Genomic DNA, 19,255 nt, shown 5'->3' with positions numbered 1-19,255 from the left:
CCCCAGGATTTCTTTTCTTGATTATCGTTGATGTTTCTGCATATTTTTGTTCCCAGTGTCATAAGACTTGGCTAACTAAGTTTACACACAATCATGTAGAAAGTACATATACAGGGGTTGTGGAAAGTGCTGTTGTGTAGTCAAAGAAAGAGTACCAGCAGTATTACCCAACATACTTTATTCCAAAACAGTTTTCAACAATTGTAGACCTCACTTTCTTTCATAAGTGCTCAGTCTTTTCTATAATACCATCTACTGTTGTAAACTAGTAGTACACCACAAGATCGCACAAAATCAGGGGGTATTTAAAATGAGCTAAAGCTGATGGACTATGCAGAGAATACAGAAGGGAAGTACATAGATAACAGGAAGAGTAGCGAGAGTGGATACAAGGAAAAGGGTATAGAGTACACAGAAAACTTCTAATATAGATTAATTGCACAGAGAAAAATTTGTATTTTATAGATTTATATTAGAAATGTGTATATTTTACAGTTGTGAATGTAGTTATTTGTGATCCCTTTAGGCAGAGACCTTATTTTCTCCTGGCTTTATTACATTTTCCTGTTGTGTTTTCAAGTTCACAGACACCTGAACTGTGATCTGAAAACTGGATTGGACCTTGCAAACATCTGGCTGTGAAGATGGATAGTTATTCAAACCAATAACAAAAATTCATACAGTCACGGACATAACAGTAACACAAACTGTATAAATTCACTGCTACTGTGCTGACAACAGAATCAAGAGTAAAAAGAAAAAGAAAAAGAGCTGAGTGTGATATGTTCGAGGACTGGCTGCTTCTTCCCCACTATTATGCTTATCTCAATTTTATCATAAAAAAGTTAGTGTAGTGTCTTTGGTTACTTCTAATCCATGCAGTACTCACATCCCTGCAGGAGGACCCTATTAAGATTATCAAAAGTTGATTCTCAAAACTCATGCCTTTACTCTTCATGAAGTATCCTGTATCTTAAACTAAAGAACTGATCACATTGTCATTTTTAATTTAAATGTAAAATTATGTCTTGCACTTACTTTTTTTTTTCATATAACCTGGATATAATTAATCTGAAGGACTAATAGTATTTTAACTTCAATGAGAAGATTAGTTTATTTAAATTTAAAAGATGATTAAGCTACAAACTTATTAAGTTCAGGGTGACCTACCCTGGATGATAAGACATGAGTGAAGTATTGTACTGTATTATCAAATAAATGGCAAGTTACTTTGACCCATTCAAATTATATAAAAAGGGCATATGAAGCACAGCTGACATTGTGAACTTATATATATATATATATCTATCTATCTATCTATCTATCTATCCGTTAACCACATAAGTATCAGCTAGTGGTCACATCTCTCCACAATTGTTTCTAAATATACTGTGTAAAAAAAAACAACATTTCTCAGAGTATACATTACATAATATGCTGCATAAAATGAAGCCTAATCAAACTTTGATGGTTAGTATAGTAACTAAAACACTCAATTGTCGGGTTGGATGTACAATATACACAAGTGTGTTTGCATTATCTATAGGACCCGTGCTTTATTTAAAGTCATGCATTTTAAATAAGTAAGCTCAATCGTTTCTGTGTAGTGACTGCTATATATCAGATGAATACTGCATATGGACTAAATATTTGTGTAATTATTATTTTTAAAAGTCCTTTAATATGTGCAGGTAATCAGGGCCGCCTTCAGCAATCATGGGGCCCAGTACGGGCCCACCGTGTCCCCCGGGCCCGCCCTCCCCCTGATGAGCGCCCCCCGTGAGCAACAGCAACACAGACTTACCTGGGGCCCCGCTGGTCTCCGCTACTCTGTCTTCAGCCTGGCTGTCACCATGACAGCCAGGCACCAGGATGCAATCGCAGGGGTGGAGGAATCATTCCCCCTGCGATCATGTGATCTGCCTGTGACAGCTGAAGACAGAGTAGCGGAGACCAGCGGGGCCCCAGGTAAGTCTGTGCTGCGCTGTTGTACCGGGCCCCCTGGTGAGCCCCGAGCCCGGTACAACAGTACCCCCCGTACCTCCCTGATGGTGGCCCTGCACGTAATTACAAAATGAAATGACACATTGGGCCTGATTCATTAAGGAGCGTAAATGCAGATATGTGCTGTATTTTGCGTAAAATCGCATTGCACAATGCCAGGACCGGAGCATATACAAGAGAATGGTGCAATGTCCAATTCATCTTCGAGCGCAAAGGACCCTTATAATAGTCTGTGATTTCACAGGGAACGGGGAGCGGACTGGGCATACACATAGTCAGTGTACTGTAAGGATGTGCTAAACTCGAACGCATGTAGCAGCGTCCGACTGAAGCTTTGGGCATCTCAAAGGTACTTGATATTCAGTAGTAACACTTGTACCTGATTATGGCTGTGTATGCAAGCTAGAAAACGTGTTTGCAATCAGGAGCAATTGTAAAAATGTATTTTATATACAGTAGTATTTTATGGGTGGTGGGGGTTTGTAATTTAAAAAAAAAAAGCTTTTTCATTTTTTTTAATGATTTGTTATTAGTAACTATATTATTATTATTTTTAACGGATGGCAATCATTGAATAGTGGTTGTTTTTTTTTTTTTCTCTGTTTTTTACATTCTTTTGTGACTTGATATTCCATATATGTATTGCACGTATCCTGCAGTGTGTTGTATGTTACAGCAGAATGGACCTAGACCCGTATTCGACAGACTCTATCTCTTCTATATCTATAGATCCTTTCCATGATCAAAATGGACACACGTATGCCCGATATATATGCGTTTTTTTAAAAAACGCACAATACGTTCTTTTTGCACAATGAATCAGACCCATTATCATCATCATCATCATTTATTTATGTCCTTCAATATAAATTTATAAAATATGAAAACATGGGCGAGCAGAGATTTTTGTATGCTTTGGTTAGAACTGTGTTGTTGTAACTGTGTAATGGGAATTGGCAGTAATGAAATTTACACAAAAAAAACCTGTTTATATTCCCCAGTGACTAGAGCCACAACTTGCTTCTCGCACTTTGCAGTTTATTTTAATACAGGAAGCATACACTCAGCAAAAGATGTTCTTGCATGAATGCAAGTAAGCGCACACAAGAAGTTTGTTCAACAGGAGAACCAGACTACAACTGAATTCCCTCACAACTGTCAAAAATGTTTCCTTAAACTTTTGTCCCTCGCATCAGCTTCTTACCAGAAATACCAAAGAGATTTTGCTTGTAACCCATGTTGCCTAGTGTGTAGGAGAGGGTTATGTATTCAACTTCATAATATACAATATATTTACTCATTATAAAACATTTTATGAGAGTATCAGAAAAGGGTAATTTGCATTACTATTAGATTTTGTATAAGATTTGCATTTCTTTAAGATAAAAGTACTTAGGAGTGTACAAGGTTTCTAAAGGAAGTAACCATGTGCACAGCATAGGATGCTTGCTGACATCATTCTACCAATTGCAAAGTGAAAGAACAGATATACTCTCTATTTTTGTGGTTCAATTTGACATGGTAATAGATTGTAGAAAACATGAATTCAATTGGTGATATTTTGTTTGTGACTTGAAAGTATAAGCATGGGCTATGGAGCTCTGTAGTTTGTGTGATCCTGAGATGTATATAAAAACCCATAAATCAGATCATGAGGATGAAACATGTTTTCTTTTATTTTTTTTTTATATTATTGCTACAATGCTTGTTAAATAGACTACCCCATGCTTTGCAAACTTTCGCCAGTGAGACCTAACGAATCTTACTATTCTGTGATGTATGCGGGCCAGCTCTATTGTCGGACATAGGGCTTTTTGCCCTTTATTAAATAGGCCCCTTTTTTCCATTTTAAAAAAAAACTAATCAGTACAAGTTACACAAAATCGATGCTCTAGTGATTCTGGAATAAAATTTTAGGAAGTTAATTCTTACTAAGAACTGACTGCACAGATCCCTTGCAGTTGCTTTTAGTTCTAAATTATTTTTACCTTTTACATTTTACTAATTTTAATGTGTGCATTTGATTAAGATATTGTACACAAAAGATAAACAACATATTAACAGTATTGTTACCATACTACTGGTAATAAGAAATCCTCTCTAAAGGGGGTGGACTACACACAGCATTTAAGAGCTGACAACTGTTCAGCACACCAGAAATCATTTGGGGTTTTTGGGCTGGAGAGAGTAGTGCTTAAATGCATGTGAGCTGGAGAATGAGCATTTGATTAGCTTGTTTCCAGTTGGCCCCTCTGCAGACTATGATCACCTTACATTAATGTCACATTACATGTTTTTTATTATTATTTGTTCCACCATTTTGTTTATATTTGATTATATTTGGGGTGTGATTTTGGAGAATTTCTGCAGTATTCTCCCTCAAAACATTGTGTGTATGTTTATGGAAATGGTATCCATACGATCGAACATTTATTCTGCAATACATATCCGCAGAGCAGCTGACAGGAAATGTTAGTGCACTGATTTTCAATGACTTGTGGACAATGTAGAATATTGAAATACAGCTTTGAGTAAGGCTTTGGGGATTGTTTACAAATCAGTGTCCATTGTCCTTTATAAAATGAGGGATGTGGAATTTAATCTTAGAGTATTTAGTCCCATTAATTATGCAGTATACAAAGTGACTAGAATTCAGAATATATACTGTTTACAATGGGACTAAACTAAACTGTTTGAAATAGGACTATGAGGAATATTTAAAGTTGACTAACCCATTGTGGTGATAAGGATGAATTCACTTATCACTGCCACCATACTCAATACAAATACTTGACAGACCATGAACAAGATCAACAATCTTTATTTTCATATAATTTTGCAATTTATTGTAATACAGGTACAATACAAGTGTATATGTGCCCTTAGTAAGAGGACAGCACAGTGGCCTAGTGGTTAGCACTTCTACCTCACAGCACTGGGGTCATGAGTTTGATTCCCGACCATAGCCTTATCTGGAATTTGTATGTTCTCTCCGTGTTTGCGTGGGTTTCCTCCGTGCTTCAGTTTCTTCCCACACTCCAGAAACATACTAGTAGGTTAATTGGCTGCTATCAAATTTACCCTAGTCTCTCTGTCTATGTGTGTCTGTTAGGGAATTTAGACTGTAAGCTCCCATGGGGCAGGGACTGCGGAATTAGTGGCGCTATATAAATAGCTGTTGATGATGATAAAGAGACTAAACTTCTTTGCAGACAATAATAGCAAAAAAGAATTGGACTATCTGAAATAGTAAGGAAGAGAAACAGAAAGCTTAAGTAATAATCATTTTATACCAAATATTAAATAAACACCTGATTGCAGCTTTCTTTTACAAAATAAGCACAAGGAATCCGTGCACAGCAAACGTGTTATCCATGTTTTTATTTGTTAGGATGAATTTACACACCTTGCATTTGGAATGAATATAGTACCAGGAAACTTTTACATGAAGTCAGTTGTACGACATTAAAAAGTAATTAAAATATTTAAAAATGATTATGCGTGCAGTAAAGAGATGGCTGCATTTTGCAGTACTTTGTGTTTAGCTGGATTGAAAACAATAGCAGTATTTAGAATATCAAAAGAACAGCACTAAGTCATCCTCGTGATTGCATATTTCCTCTTTACACATGAATGTCTTTTCATTATGAACTAATCAGTCATTTACCAAATGCTTTTGTCTACTACAGGTGCAAAGGTCTAGAAATAAGCAGCTAAGAGAGTTGTTTCCAGATGGATTTAGTATTCATCATGCAGGCATGCTGCGGCAAGATAGGAGTTTGGTGGAGAACCTTTTTTCTCAGGGACATATCAAAGTCCTGCTATGTACAGCCACATTAGCCTGGGGTGTCAATCTCCCTGCTCACGCTGTTATCATTAAGGTAAGAGATTATTCTGCAGAACAGAATAACATTGTCTGCTGCTTATTTTGCAGGGGAAATTAGAACAATTGAAGCAATGATACTTTTTTTTTGTTAACACGCTGAGGTGCATTTCAACAAATACCATCCAATTGTAATTTATAGCAAGTTGTTTAAACCTATGTCACCGCCCTCAATTCAAAAATGGACAGTAAAGAGATTTATTAAAATTCTGCCCAGAAATCCTATTCCCCAGCTGTAGCAGGAGAGATCACCTGAAGCTAGACCTTGCAGTTCAGTTCTGCACAAGCACAGTCTGGGGAAATGCAGTTTTCTGTGGGATGTGCACAATGCAAATGACCTGTTGGGTTAAAGCTCTTGTGCTCCATTTAATTGAATAGTGACCTACAACTTGTCTGCATGTAAAAGGACAAATAATGCCTAAGGAATTCTTGATCAGAGCATCAGAGGTTTATAAGCAGCTCTTGAGTGTTAAATAAAAGCATACATTTTTTTCGTTCAGTTGTTAATTTGTTATGCCACAGTCTGTTAAACAAACACAAATGTACATTTTGCTGTGATGTGACTTGCCAGTTTCCAGTTCCTGCAGCAGCTAAGGAAAATATCCATAATGAATAAAGATATTTTATTTTGCAGCACATTATAACATTGCCCATTCACTACAAACATTTCACTGGTAGCATTCTCTTCATTTGTGATGCACAATGAAAAAATCAAATATGACAGATGGGCTGTATTCAATAACAAATAACCAAAAGACTCTTCCGCTTTTTGGGTCAAACCTGCACTTAGCTCCACTATTATAACTATTCTTATAAATAGAACATACAAACTCAAAGCATACAGCATAATAGCCTGAATTAAACCCAAGGCCCATCGCTGTGAGGTAGCATTGCTGACTTCTCCGCTATCTGATTTCCAACCACTGTAATAGTGTTTCCAAAACCCAGTCTTTAGGGATCTGTAACAGTGCATGTCCAGATCTTTTTGCTGGAGCACAGGTGTATCCATAACTGACTAACACATGGTAACAGTTTTACTAATTATTTCACTTGTGACCTGGAAAACCTGCACTGTTAGGAGTCCCTGAGGACTGGGTTTGGGAAACACTGATCTATAAGTATCTCCATCTAATGGACAATTTAGCACAAAGTATTGTACTCTTTAAATCATATTTGGGGCACAGTGAAGGCTGCTATGTGATGCCTCCCGACTATTCCTTGTGGACTTTCCCGACAGTCAGGATTTTTGTCCCCACTGCCAGGCCATTTGGTATGTGTGTCACATGGTAATCGGGTGCAGCTTGCACCTGACACTGGTGCATGCGACATTGTAGGGGTGTTTCGGGGGGGGCTAGTGCTTTGCACAGAGTCAGTGTTGGGAGGTATGCTATACAGCGGGATAATCTCCAGAGGACAGTGATTTTACAATCTCAACATATAAAATAAATCAGATTACATAAATCTATCAGTTCTCAATAATTGTTTATTTAAGATTATATTTGAAATAGGCGTAGGAAAAAGATATTTGCATTAATATTTTAATTCACTTAGAAGTCTGTTATTGCAAGTTTCCACTATTTTGAATACAAGTCCATAATCAACTGGACTATAAACTGTGAGTTATTACATATTATGTATGAAGTCTACAGTACTGTGTGTCAGTCACCTCAGAAGTAATTGGTGAACCCCAGGGATTGTCTTTACCTAATAGTGAGAATCAGATTACAGCAGATTTGTTCTTTCATTTCCTGAAAGGCCAGAATTCTTTCAGAGATTTAGGATTTCAGTAACTAAGAGAAAATTCCATAATTATCTGCTAACTATTTGTATGAGCACACTGGATTTGATTATGACCAGTGTGCTGTCTTCATATGGTTGAATGTTCTCACAGTATTTCCATGACTTTCATCTTGGTGCTCCATTTTCCCCACATTAGATACATTCATTGGCTTTGATTGCATTGCAATCACTAAGAGCTTGTGTGTGTCCTGAATCATTGGCCTTATGCCATCCTCATTGATAATTGCAGGAGAATCGAGAAATAGAATATTGTGTCTACCACAGCTATCCAACTGATTATTAGCATTTAAACACCACTAACTAGCTCAGCTATTTAGCTACCAAAAGCATACAGCTCTAATAAAAGTAAGAGCTCTATCAGGGCAGGAATAGATAAGGAGGAATGGAAAAATACAGTCATGAGTGCAAATGGGCTCTAGTTGCATTTTATACCCAAGGTAAACGTTTATTTTAGTAAAGTAGTTGGAGGGTTCAGTGCACTTGTATGCTTACTTGTTTAAAGTAACTTTCCATGTTCTCTTTCACACAGGAAAGTATCAGTACAGTAGTTTTGCTTATAATCAAGTGATAAAACACCATCCTATCTTTAAACATTCCTTGCCAAATTTTTTTTTTAAAAAAGTCAGAACCTGAAGAGAGTACATAACAAGCAAGGTGTTAATCTCCACACTTTTGAAATGTTTTGGACCATTTTCCACAATAGAAATGTATCATTGGTACATGCAAGTGGTCACGTTAGCTGTCAGACTGGCAGTTTTTGTATTGCAACCAGATGAAACAAACCACTGCACACAATAGCAAGCGTCTTTAAAATTTAACATGCAATTTTTTATTCTCTCCCCACCCTGTTTGGAGATACTTCGCAAGTAACAGCAGCCTACAGACATGGAGTTCTATGGGTACAATTTGCAGCATGTGATTTTTCAAGACTATTTTGACACAGCATTAGTCAGAGTAGCTATTTGTCTATAGACTAAAATCACACCAAAATTGCTAGTGTCTAGATCCTCACTGAGCAGTTCCTTGGTCATTACGTTATAAAACACAAAATACTAGCTAGCTGAAATAAATGTTTTTACTAGCAATGTAAGGGAGGTGTGCAGGAGTCTAGAAGGTGATATACATGTGTTATATATGCTGTTAGCAAGTTATTACTGCACTGGGTAATATAAACAATACCAATGTGAAGAAGTCCTTATAGTCAGAAAAAACATTCAGGGCCACTCACATATTTTCTTTGTAGTAATGTGATTTTTGATTCATGCAGATTTCACAATATGCCAACCATTTTGCTAGTAATATGGTTTTACTGAAAATAATACAATATATTCAGTATCAAAATAGTGTTTTGTGTTTAACTGTTTTTGCAAAATGCTAACTGTCATTTTCTCCAAACAGGGAACACAAATATATGATGCAAAAAGAGGATCGTTTGTAGATCTGGGAATTCTAGATGTAATGCAGATCTTTGGACGAGCTGGGCGTCCACAGTTTGACAAGTTTGGTGAAGGCACCATCATTACAACTCATGACAAACTCAGCCATTACCTAACTCTGCTCACACAGCAAAATCCAATTGAAAGTCAGTTTCTTGAACGTCTTGCAGACAATTTGAATGCTGAGGTAAATATGGCTATGTTTTATAGGTGTTGCTTTTATAGTAAATAAACTATATTTTTGTGTAAATATAATTTATTAGGTGGGTTACATGTAAGTAAAGATTTACTAAATTAACTCAAGAATTATACCGCTTATTTTATTCTGTGACTTATGTTTACAGGCACACAGTACTCATATTTGGTATGCTTCTAAACGTTATATATATTTGATATTTTTAAATACTTTGTTTTTAATATAAAATGTGCAAACATACAAACAAATGCTCTAACTCTAGACTTCATGCTTGACTGTGATCACATCATCGGTGCTAACTCCCTGTTACTGAAGCTCCATTATGTCATATAGGGATAGCAATCTATATGACTTCTTTCCCCATGTGTCCAAGTAGAAATGGTGTGTCCAGAAGGATACCTGATTGGTACTTGCATGTAAACAAGGTACCTCACCATTCACTGAAGTTTTATCTTAGAGGAGTTGTCTTTTTTAACTTTTTATTTTGAAAACTCTAAATAGAAATATAAACGCAAAAACCACATATATGATATAAAAAACAACAACATGGAAACAGTAGAGCATAAAAACATTCCAAGAAATAAGATATCTAAAATGTTGTTCATACCTTTATTACCAACATTTTTATTTTTTAAGTTGGGGTGGGAGGGGTAGGAACAGGGGGGGTGGGAGGGTGGTCATTATGTATGGGAGGTTATACCTCAAAGAAGTATGGAAAGCGAGATTTCTGTGAGTGACTCAATTCAGCGAATGGAATATGACGATACTAAAGAGATTCAGTGGGGTCAGGTTAGAGTTATAGGTAAATGATAGATAATCTTCTCCATCTGGGCAATGAACTTGGATTCCATGTCTTAACAATTAAGCATCTAGCGGTGGCAAGAATATGGGAGGCAATTTTGCAGATTGCTTATCAGCATATTGAAGTGGATAACAAAGGAGTCAGTGTTATGGTTTGCAGATGGGACACGGAAGGACTGAGGAATGGAGGGCTCTGACTCCATTCCAAAAGATGGATACTTTTTGGCATGACCACCAGTTGCGAATAAAGGAACCCCTTTGTCAACATCCAAATCAGCAGGTTGAAGAGTAAGAGGGATATTTTTTGCAAACTTATGAAGAATGAAGTACCATCTATAATAAACTTTATAAATGTTCTCTTTAATCAGTGTGGAAATGGAGCTGGTGGCTACCTGTACTCTAATGGTTTCCCAATTGCCCTCCTCATGTGGGGGACCAAGGTCCCTTTCCCACTGCCTCTCCTTTTTGGTTTCAGGGGTATATAGCATCAAGAGCAATAGAGTATGTAGAGGAAGTCATGCCTTTTTGGAGTGGTGAGGAGATAATTTTACAAACAAAGAAGTATGTGGGGGGTATCCATCCGGAGAGACCCTACAAAATGTTTAAACTAAACTACTTGAAGAATTGCAGGCGAAGGTCTGGTAATTTTGGTTTGTAGTTCGTCTAAGGTTAGTAAAGCCACTTGGTGTAGGAGGTCACCCATGAACCGTATGCCTGAATAAGTGCAAGTGTGAAAGAAGGTCATGGAGAGTTTCAGGGTTTAGTCAGGGCTTCCCCATAGAGGTACAGTGTAAGGGGAAAATAGTTGGATACCTACTCTTCAAGTCTCCCAGATGTACAGAGCAAAAATCAGTGTAGGAGATTTTCAAGGGGAAATCTAGACTGTTTATGGAGACCCCAGATACGGAAGAGGAATGTCAGCATGATATAATTAGTCCCAGTCTCCTCCTACGACAAGGAGGATGGGGAGGCGAAAGAGGCTACAATCTATCTCTCGGGGGTAGCCCAATAATAGATGTTTGGTTCTGAAAATCCTCTACCACCACGTTTAGTGGTTTTTATTAGAAGGGCTCAATTTTATCCTAGGACTATTCCACACGAGCTTTGCTAAGCATTTTTGAATGGAAACAAGCTCCAATAGCAAAACCTTAGTGGGAAGAGTCTGAAAGTAGTAGAGGCGTTTGGGGAGGACATTCATCTTTACTGCAATGATCCTGCCCAGCCATGAAATAATAAAGGGATACAAAAAGAACAGCTCATTTGATTTTAATAAAGAGACCAGGGTAATTCTCCTGGTACAGGGACTCATAGAAGATTGTAAGATATAAGCCAAGATATTTTATTTTATATTTCTAAAGGTAACTTGAGAGGTGATGTTTTGACCCTCCAGATTAGGTAAATTAAGTAATGTAGTAAGGTAGCTTATGACTTAATAATATTTATCTTGTAGTCCGAGAGACTATAATAATGATCAAGATTTCTGAACAGGCTAGGGAGAGATGCTCTATGCTTTTGGAGGGTCAAGAGGACATCATTCACAGGGAGAGTTCATTTGCTTACAAGATCCCCCCCCCCCCCCCATCCACAGACCTCTTATGTCTGGACAGACTCTAATGGTTGTTGCAAGGGGCTCTTTAACCAGGACAATGATAAGAGGGGACAGCCATGACGCGTACTGTATCCGATGCAGATACTATTGACCATGTCTCTGAGGATTGGGAGCAGAGCCGGATTTAGACCTCATAGGGCCCTAGGCAGGATACTGTTTTTGGGGCCCCTCCCTGCAACAATCCATAGCACTATATTTTTGCAGCCTACCATATACCCCTATAGTTACGTAGAAGTGAAAGCATGTGCCGCCGCATGCCCACCATATACCCCTATAGTTAAGCAGATACGAAAGTATGAAAGCATGTGCCGCCAAAGGAGGTGAGGGCGTGGCTTGCATCTTTGGGGGCGTACCTAACATGTGAAAAGAGCAAGGCCACCCTGCTGCAGAAAAAGGCACCCCTAAATAATTACCAAGCAGTCCCGTTTTTTTAAGTAGTTGGGTCAAAACAACATAATAAATATTGAAGTCAGGGCAGAAATACTTACTTAAGTTGTTTGCAAAAATAATACGCATAAATCCAAGTATGTGCTCTTGTCACTTTTGTCCCTCTATCATCACACTGTGCCCCTTCATTGTCACTTTTGCCCCTTCACAATATCACATGTGCCCTTTCACCATCACCTCTGTGCCCATCACCATCACCACCTCTGTGCCAATCACCATCACCACCTCTGTGCCCATTACCACCTCTGTGCCCTTCACCATCACCACTTCTGTGCCAATCACCATCACCACCTCTGTGCCTCTTCACCATCACCACCTCTGTGCCCTTCACCATCACCACCTCTGTGCCAATCACCATCACCAATTCTGTGCCCCTTCACCATCACCACCTCTGTGCCCTTCACCATCACCACCTCTGTGCCCATCACCACTTCTGTGCCAATCACCATCACCACTTCTGTGCCAATTACCATCTCTGTGCCCTTCACCATCACCACCTCTGTGCCCTTCACCATCACCACTTCTGTGCCAATCACCATCACCACTTCTGTGCCAATCACCATCTCTGTGCCCTTCACCACCTCTGTGCCCATCACCACTTCTGTGCCCCTTCACCATCACCACTTCTGTGCCCCTTCACCATAACCACTTTTGTCCCTTGTTTTACTTACCTTTCTATTGCGCGCTGCTCCTCCTCCGTCAGTCCAGATGTAAAAAAAAAAAAAGAGAAAGAGTCACGTGATCGCTCGTCGGGTCCCTCTCTCTATCACTGAGAGGAGAAGAGGCTGCCGGGACCCGATTCGCGGCACCCGACCCCCCCTCCTCCGATTCGCGGCACACCCCCCCCCCCCCCCCGCACGAGTCGCGGGGGGGGGGGGGTGCCGCGAGTCGGGGGAGGGGCCGAATTTTTTATTTATTTTTTTTTCATTTTTTTTAAAATTACTCCTGTCCCCCCCAGCTGTGCCCCCCCAGAGCCGCTAGGCCCTATCAGGTGCCTAGGTTGCCTAGCGGTAAATCCGGCCCTGATTGGGAGTAGAGGGCTTTTGAAACCCTGTGAGAAAGCTTCCAGAGGTTCCCAAATTTGAGACCCCTTTCTCTGCGTCTAAGAAAGGAATTATATTAGGGGTTTTCCTAGTATTGAGCATGTGAATCAGGTGAACGGCTCTCCTCGTGTTTTAACGTGGCAGGCGGCCTGGGACAAATCCTACCTGATTATAATGGACTAGGGATGGGAGTCTATTAAGTATATTTGTGATAATTTTAACATCTAATTTCACATCACTTATGAGTAGGGAGATTGGGTGGTAACTACTGCAATTATAGATATCTCTGCCCACTTTGTGGATCACTGAGATAGAGGGGTTGTCATTTAGTACACAATCTTTTATGCATTTAGATAAGGATCTCCAGTGAATACACATCTTTCTAGTAAGTTAGTTTCTCACCTGGTCTAGTTATCACTGCACTCCTTTTCAAGTTTTGATAGGTTATCATCTGCATTCTGTTCTTATTTGGATATGTCTCCAGGTCTAGTAAAATTTGCTGCTTCACTTTCTCATTGTCTGTTAAACAGTGTGATTTAAGCTAAAATGGTTTCATTCAGTATATTCCAGTCCGAAGGTCTTGGTTTTTCTTCCAAATTTTATTTGGTCTTTTCCTTGGAATTCTTGGGGAACTTTTGCAGTATCACAATTTCACCCTCAGACTGTATGGCAGCCCTAATGAATGGTTTAACACTTAAATCAGTTGAGTAGAGACAGGAACAAAATTGGACACCTCCAGTAAGTATTTGTGACTCCTACCTCCTTCATGGGTTTTTTTTGTTTTGTTTTGTGTGTTTGTATGTGGGCTTACCTATGTTCCTGTGTAGACACAATCCCAGTTTCGCTTCTTATGGGTATGCCCACTGGCACAGGGGTAGCTTCCTGGGTCGCTCTTCTAGTATATGCAGAGAAAGCTGGTGCTCTGACAGAGGAAATTTAAAAAAACAAAACAAAAAACACACACAGATGCCGTGTCATCAAGCAATGTGACCCGAATGTCTGACTTAATTTCTAGATTAGTATTCGAGCACAACAGGAAGTTTCAGATGTGCATCTCTGAGTCCTGATACACAACCTCCAACATGGATGTGTAGATTCTTTTTGGGAAGACTAATTTTTGTGGATAAGCAACAGAAGTGTAGAGTTTTCATAGTACACCGGATGATGGGGGTCAGTCCCCATAGTGGGCTACTTTGGCCTGGGTCACTTGGCTACCTGCATTTTTTTCATTTTAAAATGTTCCTAATTATACCTCCTAATAATAGGCTGCTGAGCCGAGTCATGCCGGGTGGTTGGAGAACTCCCAGTTAAGGAATGGGAGCAATTGGATAAGTGAAATCCAGTTTTAAAAGACTGAATTGTATGCATCTTTTTCAAGAAACCGAAACCACTAAGTGGGACACAGTACCCAAGGTTGACACTGCCGTAGCCTGTCTTCCAGCAAGAACTGCCATTCCATTGCAAGATGGAGGTTCATTCAAAGCACGAATGGATAGAAAAATGGAGAAATGTTTTTTTTTATGTTTTTTTGTTTTTTTTAAACACAAATCTCCTCATGTAAATGTAAATTATAGCAAAGTAGCCATGGTTTTGGCACTCAGAATCTTGGTGGACAATGTATATAGGAACAGTCACGAAAACATGTAGACAACACTTGTTGAAGAATATGGAAATCATGAAAATTGATTTCCTTTGTGAAGCATCTTTGGACACAATCTCACTTTCTGTCAGTCTAGCTTCAACAGTCATGGCCACGAGAGTTCTGTGGCTGTGTCCCTGAGCAGCAGATCAACAGTCAAAAACATTGTTTAACTATGTTTTTCAAGGTGGCTTACTGTTTGGAGACAAACTGGATACTATGATTCAGAAAGTCACAGATCATCATTTGCCTCTGAGTTTTAGAAGGATATATTGTGCTTCTCCCTCAGGTCAACATTTGCCGGACCTATCATCCTGGCAAACAGTATGCTAAACAATATGAGACAAATACAGCCATGCGGCCCTTTTGTTCCTTTAGGGGAATGGAAGGATGAAGACCGATAAATTCACAATGACTACTGTCAGCATGTGGCAGGATTGTGAGATATGCTTAGGCTTCAATGCTTATTATGCAAGATCACTTTGTATGAGACATTAAAAACAAAGTGTACCAGTTAGAGGTTTGAGTGGTACCCAGAAAATTATGTGTTTGTGGGATCTTTCATTCAAAAATCTGTTATCCAGAAAGGTCCTAAAACTAGACATATGAAAAGTAAATAATTGCTGTTATATTTAAATCTAAGTCCCAAGCATTCTGAATATAAGGGTAGATGCGGCTATTGCCAGCTGTTACAGTAAGAAATTTATGCTCATTTTTCTGAGCATCTCTATGGGACACAAATACATTTCTGTAAAATCTTTGGCGCAATGTGTCTCTGCGGTCTGTTCCAGAGACACACTGCGTCATCTTGCTCCAAATTGAATCTGCCGTTATGGTGGAGATTCAATTGCCGTTGATGTGCTCTGCGCACAACACCGCTATGTGCGGCTGCGCACATTACTGGCAATGACGGTAGGAATCACCACTCATTTTGTATGGAAATTCCAGCTATAACATCAGCGCAAGGTGACTCTGGGGACATTACAGAGACATGTCGCACCAAATTGAATATTCCCCTATACATGTACTGCCCAATTACTTCACTATTCAATATATATTAATGTATAGTATCTTAAGATAATCATTAATTACATACAAACAAAATCAAATTTAAATGTGCCATATATATATATATATGTGTGTGTGTATGTATTAAGGCTATCAACAATTCCTCAAAGCTGGGTACCAACACAAGCTCATAACATTATGATCCATAAAAGTGTTTTATTACAAAGATAAAATCCTTAATATATATAAAATGCGCCCGTACATCATATAAAACAAATATAGGCTTATCTGCAGTCTTTCCTGATGGTAATCACGGATCTCTCAAAACCACCTGGCCGGGGTAGATGTGGTGATCCACGGAAAACAACACACAGAAAACGCCTTATCCTCCTCAACGCGTTTCGTCACTCGACTTTTTCAAGAGGATTCTGGGTATGTAGTATGGTATGTTAGTCCAAATGTCCAGTTTATATGGTCCCATAAAGCACAAACACCTGTAACAGTCATTATCCAAAGATCCAGCCGGACTGAGTGATGTGACCTCACTTCCGGTAACGGACCCTCTATCACTTCCGGTATCGGAAGATCTATCATTTAACAATGCAGAAACCTTATTTCATTATTAGATATACATTATTTGTTTCCACGTTATAACTATAACATAGCTTTATAGATATGCAACACTAAAACATAATAACTTTCTCGAAAAAAAACGAGCCTCCTTATACTTATCAACAGAACATTCATAAACTTGTCCTCATTTTTGAACAGTGGAGAGCGCCATTTTCTCGTGGATTATAACCCTTAGCCATACCAACGCCATTTCCAAGTAGATCCCCTCCTTATTAATATGGTATTTAGCAGTATATGCTGATATCTACAAATATCAGGTTATAAACAATCTAACCAAGAGTAAACAATTCAAATTACATACATAAATTAGATATGAAAGATGTATAACACCCCATACAAAATATGTCTTCACATATCCATTAACATCAATTCATATACAATCCGACCAAAAAATAACAACAGATCAAATTACATATATAGATTACATATACAGGATATATAATACAGTATATAATATACCCACACATATCAGTTAATATATAACACTTGCAAGGTACATAATCCCCCTGTCAAATAAACAATAAGAAAAAAGAGAAAAGAAACAGAAAAAACAACAATTAGTATTCCAAATTATGTCATATAAAAGCAGCCAACTCAAAGGCTTCATTTAATCCCCTTGGTGCAAGTGTATCCAGTTTATAGATCCAAAACATCTCTCTACGTGATAATTTATTGGCCAAATCTCCACCTCTAGGGCCCAGGGAGACTTGTTCTATAGCCTTGAATTTAAGCCCCTTTGGATCCGCATTATGATGTTTATTAAAATGTCTAGGGATAGAGTGTATATCCAATTTATTTTTAATTGATCTCACATGTTCCTGGATTCGTAATTTGATATTCCTCTTAGTTTTCCCAATATATTTTAGGCCACATGGGCATTCAAGCATGTATATGACAGATGAAGCCAAACAATTCATATGTGATTGGATTTTAAACTCCTGTTTATTACCAGAGTCAGTAAATATCTTATTCGGTCCATCCACAAATTTACATACATTGCATTTAGTGCATTTATAAAAACCATTGGGATGTTTTAGAAAATTATTAGTTTTATCTTCACAGACCACACTTTTCAGATTACTAGGTGCCACCATATCTTTTAAATTCCTAGATTTCCGAAAAACAATCTCAGGTTTTTTAGGCATTATAGAACCTAAAACAGGGTCCGCACAGATCAGGTTCCAATATTTATTAAGAACATGTCTTACTTTCTTTTCCCCCCTCCCATATTCTGTAATAAAAGGGATCATATTCTCTTTCTTTTCTCTCTCTTTATATTTTAGAAGATCGTTTCTCTCAATATCATTAGTTCTTTTTAGTGCCTCAGAGATAATAGACTCAGGGTATTTGCGTTCTCTAAATCTTTCAACATAGACCTCTGTTTGTTCTTTACATACATTCTTGTCAGAGCAATTACGTTTAATTCTACTAAATTGAGACAACGGAATATTATTTTTCCATTTTCTCATATGATTGCTCCCATAGTGTATATAGCTGTTAGTATCGACATTTTTGATAAAAGTTTTCGTTTCTATTCTATCTTCCTTAATTTCCAGAACCAAATCTAAGAATTCAACACTTGTCTCATTAATGGAAGAAGTGAACTTAAGATTAAATTGATTATCATTTATATATTGAAGACAATTTTGGAAGAGATCCAAAGACCCATCCCAGATAATTAAAATATCATCAATATATCTACGATATAAGATGAGAGATTTTGAAAAAACATTCTCCACAAAGATGGATTCTTCCTCCCATTTGCCCATATACAGGTTAGCCAGAGAAGGTGCAAAAGTGGTGCCCATGGCTGTCCCACATAATTGTAAATAAAAAGCTCCCAAAAATTTAAAATAATTATGGGACAAAATAAACTGGACTAAATTACATAAAAAAGTTTTATGCAACACACTCAGATCTTCATCATTTTCCAGGAAATATCTTATAGCTTCCAGCCCCTTGATGTGATTAATGGAAGTATATAGGGCTTGAACGTCTAAAGTAACCCATTTATAACCTTGTTTCCAGTCCACTGTTGCCAAGATTTGTAATAGAGAGGTGGTATCTTTTAGAAATGATGGAAGTTTCCCCACATATTTCTTTAGCAAAAAGTCCACATATTGAGAAGCAGACGATGTGAGAGAATTGATCCCCGCTATAATTGGTCTCCCCGGGGGTTTTTCTCTAAATTTTTATGCACCTTCGGTAGGTAATAGAAAATGGGAATAATAGGGAATTCCTGCAAAAGATATCTAAATTCATCCTGATTAATGATATTATCCTTCAAGGCTTTATCCAAGATCTTTCTTATCTCTTGAATGAATTCAAAAGTTGGATCTCCCTCCAAAATCCTATATGAATCCTTATCTCCTAACAGTCTTTCAGCTTCCAGAACATAATCTACTCTATTTAAAATAACAATCCCCCCCCCTTTATCAGCCTGCTTTATAACAATTTGATGATTTTTCATAAGGGCCTCAAGAGCTTTCTTTTCTTGTGGTGATAAATTACTCTTAATTTTAGGACATTTATTCTCAACAAATAATTCTTTCTTAACAAGCTGAAAAAATACTTCTATATTCCCCCCTTTCGATTCTAATGGATAGAATTTTGATGGCCTTTTAATGCCTGATTTTGAACTGTCATTTCTCTCTGTTATATTCTCATTTTTCAAAAAATGTCTCTTAAGAGTCAAACGTCGAATAAATTTATTAAGATCAATAAACAACTGAAAGTCATTCATTCTATTCGTAGGA

At 38.0% G+C, this 19,255-nt stretch overlaps 1 protein-coding gene across 1 annotated transcript in view; it reads left to right on the top strand.

The window, feature by feature from the left end:
• ASCC3 (activating signal cointegrator 1 complex subunit 3) overlaps positions 1–19,255 on the top strand; it is a 605,262-nt gene that overhangs the window by 380,593 nt on the left and 205,414 nt on the right. The window contains exons 15-16 of the mRNA XM_075202837.1: positions 5,694–5,885; positions 9,086–9,310. Of these exons, the coding sequence (XP_075058938.1) occupies positions 5,694–5,885; positions 9,086–9,310 (417 nt within the window). The remainder of the gene's footprint in view (positions 1–5,693; positions 5,886–9,085; positions 9,311–19,255) is intronic.

The sequence above is a fragment of the Mixophyes fleayi genome, chromosome 3 (genome assembly GCF_038048845.1).
Source record: "Mixophyes fleayi isolate aMixFle1 chromosome 3, aMixFle1.hap1, whole genome shotgun sequence".
NCBI lineage: Eukaryota > Metazoa > Chordata > Amphibia > Anura > Limnodynastidae > Mixophyes > Mixophyes fleayi.
The sequence above is the reverse complement of the archived record's forward strand: the minus strand, read 5'-3'. Positions and strand labels throughout refer to the sequence as shown.